This window comes from Barbus barbus, assembly GCF_936440315.1.
Source record: "Barbus barbus genome assembly, chromosome: 22".
In the NCBI taxonomy this organism is placed as follows: Eukaryota; Metazoa; Chordata; class Actinopteri; order Cypriniformes; family Cyprinidae; genus Barbus; species Barbus barbus.
This window is the reverse complement of record NC_136750.1, coordinates 28,696,353-28,702,352: the sequence shown is the minus strand read 5'-3', so window position 1 is coordinate 28,702,352 and position 6,000 is coordinate 28,696,353. Positions and strand designations below refer to the sequence as shown.

General features: G+C 38.7%; 1 protein-coding gene across 2 annotated transcripts in view; it reads right to left on the bottom strand.

Annotated features, from left to right (window-relative positions):
* Nucleotides 1-6,000, bottom strand: part of LOC306888330 (serine/threonine-protein kinase PAK 1-like) — a 57,359-nt gene that overhangs the window by 24,607 nt on the left and 26,752 nt on the right. For both annotated transcript variants that reach the window (XM_079446546.1, XM_079446547.1), the window contains exons 2-3: nucleotides 4,224-4,440; nucleotides 709-803 (exon numbers count right to left, since the gene is read on the bottom strand). In XM_079446546.1, the coding sequence (XP_079302672.1) occupies nucleotides 709-803; nucleotides 4,224-4,416 (288 nt within the window). In that variant the 5' untranslated portion in view covers nucleotides 4,417-4,440. The remainder of the gene's footprint in view (nucleotides 1-708; nucleotides 804-4,223; nucleotides 4,441-6,000) is intronic.

Here is a 6,000-nt window from a genome sequence, read left to right as displayed (position 1 = left end):
ATCCTGACAGACAGATTAATGGTCTCATTGTGATCAGTTTGTGTGTGTTTGTGGTGAAGACACGCTGCTGGACCACCGGCTAATAGACTGAAGTAATTTGAGCATCTCTGCTGGCATGGTTCTGGCACACTGGCTCTCATTAACACTCATTACACAAACTGAACTCAACTCAGTGTCACACGCAGGAAACGTACGGCTGATTTAGGGGTCAGGAAAAGAGCACAGCTCATTTAATATCTCATCAAATATAATAAACCAGATGTAAAGAGTAAGACAGATCTGGAACCAGAGGTTAATGCTGCGAGTCTGAGCTGCTGGAGGTTCATTTTCTATATTTGTGTTGCTGATGGGTGCTAGTCTATAAATGAACATCTTCAGCCATTTTTCTTTCCGTTTGTGCTTTTTTGATTGCTTTCTTTAGCATTTTCCCTTTATAATCAGGTGAGTTCATTCATTTTACAGGTTAAGCGCAGAGTGAAACTAAATTTTACATTTGGCCATAATAAAGTTTTCTTTATTCCTAGACAAAAAAAGTAAATATTTTGTTCCCAGTGGTTGGATAACTGGATACTAGATCAAATGTGGAGTCACAAAAAGAGTGTCTAATAATATAGAAATATATGCATATATAATAATGTCTGAATGTATAAATAAAGATGTTTTCTACACAGAGCATGTGGGCATCTTGCAGGAAAAGCTCAGACTTACAGTGAACTCTCCAGTGACAGCGTCAAAGCCAACATGGATAGTGTGCTCAAAGTCCGACGGCAGAGAGATCTCCGGACGCTCCTTCTTCTTATTGGCTGAAGACGAGGATGGGGGCGGAGACACAGGTGAGTGACAGAAGAGAATAACAGTTAAGGGATGTTTAAACTTCTATTATTCAAATATTTAGTGTAAAACATGTTTTTTATTTTGTGTCTTTATTAGACAGACACAGTACAGAATAAGAAACTATTGTATAATTTTTTATATTATAAATAATAAATGAAAATGTCAAGACAATCTTTGATGTTGGCATTAGAAAGCCTGAGAAACATGAAGGTATTCAGTTTGAAGTAGTCTGAAGTAGTTTATATCTTAAAGTTTGAAGGTCATTCAAAAAACATACAGACAGATGATTGTAGCATGCATGTTGTAGCATGTTGCTAACATGTTTTAACTATGTTATCATGATTTAACACAGCCAGCACGTTTTAACATGGTGCTAACATGCTTTAGAACATTGATAATGTTTTAACATGTTAGTAGCCAGTTTTAACACGTTGTTAGCATGTTTTAGAACACTGCTAACGTTTTAACATGTTGCTAGCATGTTTTAGAACACTGCTAACGTTTTAACATGTTGCTAGCATGTTTGGTAACACTATTTATTAGCAGGCATATTACTAGAATATTAGCCATTTATTAGTACTAATTAAGCACATATTTATGCCTTAAGTACATGGCCTTATTCTACATCCCCAATCCTACCCAATACCTAAACTTAACAACTACCTTACTAACTATTAATAAGCAGCAAATTAAGAATTTATTGAGGGAAAAGTCGTAGTTAATAGTGAATTGTGTTACCGCATGTTTTAAACCATTGCTTACATAACACATTGTTAGCATGATGTAATACATTACTAACATGTTTTAACATTTTGCTAACATGTTTCAGAACATTGCTAGCAGGTTTTAGCATTGTTATCATGATTTAACACATAGCCAGCATGTTTTAACATGTTGCTAAGTATCATTTTAACATTGCTAGCATATTTTAGAACATTGCTAACATGCTTAGCCTGTTTTAACACATTGTTAACATGATTTAATACATAATTAACATGTTTTAACACTTTGCTAGCATGTTTTAGCATGTTGCTAGCATGTTTTAGAACATTGCTAACATGCTATCTATCTATCTGAAATATTTCCATAAAACATCACACCAATCCCTAGTTTTTGAGAAATCTTATTTTATCTTATTTTTTCATATAAGCATCACTAACACTAGTTGTTTTGGACCAGTGCTGATCTTCATAAAGCCATCATTACAATATATACAAGGTCTGGGATGTATTACGCTCTGCTCCAGTTCCTGTGTGTCACTCATGTGTGCGGATGCTGCTAATGCCTGCTATAAATGTCCTCATCTGCCCTGTGCTGAAGCCAGGCAGGGTCTTTAATATTAACAATGTGTTAACTGGCTTGTAATTAACACAAAACAGGACTGCAGAAACACGAGCTGCTCAGAACGCATGAGTGAGACGAACTCTTGACACGGAGACACATGCGGACGCACAGGTGTTTAGAGACACGTGAGAAAGTGAGAGAATCTGCTGCCACAAACTAGGGGTGGGAATCTGTTGGTACCGCACGATTCGATTCATATTAATTCTTGGGGTTACGATTCGATTAAAAATGTATTCACGATTTTTCAATTTCTGATCACGATTTTTCATCAAATATTTTTGTGGACACTGGACATCAAATGCTCCAGTATTTTGATACAAAAATACACCAGTCTATAGTACGGGTAGCCCTGACTCAAGAAATCAGTTTCCTAATAAATCCCAAAATATTTTACACTTCCCATTAGGGATTTGCGCGAATCTGAATACCGTGTTTGGACATGTAGAGCAAAATTTAGGCCCGTGTCCGACAGCTTATCAGAATTACCGGCCCAAGTCTGTTTTTTTTTTCCTTCTACCAAAACGGCTCATGTTTCAGCTATTAAAATAGTTAAGTTTTGTATGTAATAGTGATTATATTTCGTTTCCGTTTTTTTTTTTATATTAAAGTAATTTAGAAAAAGTTGAGCATTTTTTGTTCGTTAAACAGGATTTTTTCTTTCTTAAAGTAACGACCAAGCGGCCAGCGGCAGACCGGCAGGCTGACCATAGCATGTTTGATCAATTTGGTCTTCTCAAATCATGACAAATATAAAATTGATAGATATACTAAAACAGTTCAAGCGTATAACAATGTTTAAACGTTAAACCTAGATAAATGTGCGCTGTATCCAGTAGTTTGTGTGGAGAGTGGAAGCTAAAGCGCAGGACATGGAGGCGCCAGCGCAATTTACATTTTTTTCAATGAAAACTTAAAATAGGCCTACGCCGTAATTTTTGCTCATAAAGGTAAGAGTAATACATCATTTGGTCTACTACTACTGGTAATTACTTTTGCCGGGGCTTTACGGCAAGCTTTATTGCATGTACCTGCGCTGACGGCACTCTAAACACTGTCGAGCTGCTCTTGAGAGTCGCGGCATGGACTCGTGTTGTTTCCACCAGCGAGGCAATTTTTTTTCATCACTAATTGATGGATGTCTAAAATATAAAAATAAGGAGAAACCTAAAACAGGCCGAAGCCCAGCACGCGTCTGAACTATGACGTGAAAATTGGCCCGAAGCCCGGCCCTAGGGACGTAAAAAAGGCGGAGCCCGGGCCGAAATGCAGGGCTCCAATACTACAAAACCCCTAAAGGGAATAAATACAAGATGGTAGGAAAAAAATATATATCAATGCTTTCTCTCGCAATTTTATTGTTTGGTAATTTTACTGTATATAAATTACGGGCATCAGGGAGTCGTTATTAATATGTGGGGCATTGAAATTGCTTTTGAATGCAATCATTAACAATTCACAATCTCATTGTTATGCGGATGATAGCCAGATTTATGTGCCACTTAGAAAGAATGACACTGTCAGACCGATGATATAAAGGTCTTGATATAAAGGCATCTTAATTCTTTAATTTCTTTTGGTGGGAACACTGGGACCCCTCTGGTTGATTTGGGTGCCTTGGCTCAGTACATCAAGCCAACCATCACTAACTTGACTCGGACCTTACGCTCGACAGTCATATCAGGGCGGTAGTTAAATCAAGTGTTTTCCAATTGAGACAGCTGGCCAAAATAAAGCCATATCTTCCAAGGCAACACTTTGAGACAGTAATCCATGCCTTTGTTACCACTCAGGAGGATTACTGTAATGCACTGTATGTGGGGGTTAGTGGGTCTTCTGTTGCTCGTTTGCAGAGGATGCAAAATGCTGCAGCACGTCTTTCAACTGGAACACGTAAATATGAGCACATTTCCCTCATTTTAGCATCACTTCACTGGCTGCCCGTACATTTTAGGATTCAATTTAAAATTCTTCTATTTGAATTACTCCCAATAGAAATTATTTTCTTTCCGGATTCCTTTTAAGTCCTTGTTTTAAAAATCACTCACTCTTGTCTCCTCCTCCGGTGAGTATGGATCGGATGAAGCCTTCTTTCCTCCTCTTGTCCTCAGGGTTGGGCGGCAGAGGTTTGGAGCCGTGATTCAGTGGGCCCGAGTCTTTACCGGACGAGCCAATCATGGTGCTGGTGTTTCTCATGGGTGGAGCTGGCGGCTTGTCTTCTACTTCCCCATTGTCTGACATCTTCAGCTGTGGGCGTGGCTAAATCTGAAACACACAACCAATCAGAGCTACTGAGTTGGTGAAAAGGGGGAGGGGCTGTAATAAATCAACAGCACGGGTTGCTGGAATGAAACTGAAAGCATAATTAGATTTACCAAATTACCACCAATCGTATTTTAATAGTATTTGGATTCAACTAGGACACAGCAGGAAAAAACAGCTAAGGCTGTAGAAAACACAATCTGATGTAGATTCAGACTGCTGTATGTTTTATTTATATATACGGTATATGACCTCTGCTAAATGAATAAACGTAAATGTGAGTTCTACCCTAAAATCTTTATGCCATTTCCCAAATAAAGGTTAATGGGCAAATTGTGTCAACTACTTCTGAACATGTGAATCTAGGCACACAATCCAAACAAGACACAGAGATAACAGCGTCACGACAAATACAGGCACCATATACTGACAAAACAAACACAACCCTTATCTTTACATACAAAACTGTCACTATCAGCTCTAGTAGAAGTAGCTGTTATTATCAGTCAACATTAATATCAGTCAATCAGCGCCAACAGAGAGCAGCATAAAGCTATTTAATGACAGCAATTGAGATGCACACAAGCCTGCTGAATGAAATTAACATCTATTTTACACAACATTTACTGAGAATGGCCAAACCTTAGTCAGTCCATCACTAACATCAAGTGAACATCTCAACACTCAGATTGTGTCAGATCATTCACACGGACAATACACGTCTGCTGATAAAACTTCACCTCACCAAACACCGTCCAGCATACTGACACTCAATCTCGGCAGGATTCCTGTAAGAACAGCACCTCCGGATCCCGCCGGACTCTGAGCGAGTGTGTGTGTGTGTTTTAAGAGGTTGTGGCCTCCCTGATGTGATGTCACAGGTGAACAGGAAAGACTATGAGTTTGATCTGTGACTGACTGGCCATGAATGGTGTAACATGATAGCCAAGATTGAGAAACACACACACACAGATAATACAAATAGTTAAACTGTATTACCTGTAAACACACTTCAGCCATGAGCAAATAGACATCAGAAAGGCAGCAGGTCAAACAAACATACAACACGAGTGTGTTAAAGTCACAGTAACACTAAACACAGGCACACACAGCTGGTCAAAGACTGTTCGAGAGTGACGGGATCTGTTAAGTGAAACCCTTTTCTATCACTTCTATGTTTTACACTGAGCTAATGATATTTTACATCACCTAACCCTACATGTAACCCTCACACAAACCTTTCTGCAGTTTTATATTCTCCTGAAATCATTATTTATATGTATATTAAGTCATTTTTCATAGTCATAGTCTCCCTTAACGTAGCGGATTTCAGGTTGAACTTTCCTTTTAGTCCTCAGAATAGGCAAAACCTGACCCACACACACACACACACACACACACACACACACACACACACACACACACACGTAGACTCACATTTCAGACAGTGCCGTCACATTTAGCAGAGGTCTGTCATCACTGTGGTCTCTTTTATCAGGGACACACACGCCGTAATTAAACTAAATACAGAGTCGAGGTGTTAAAGTTCTTCTGCTGATAAAC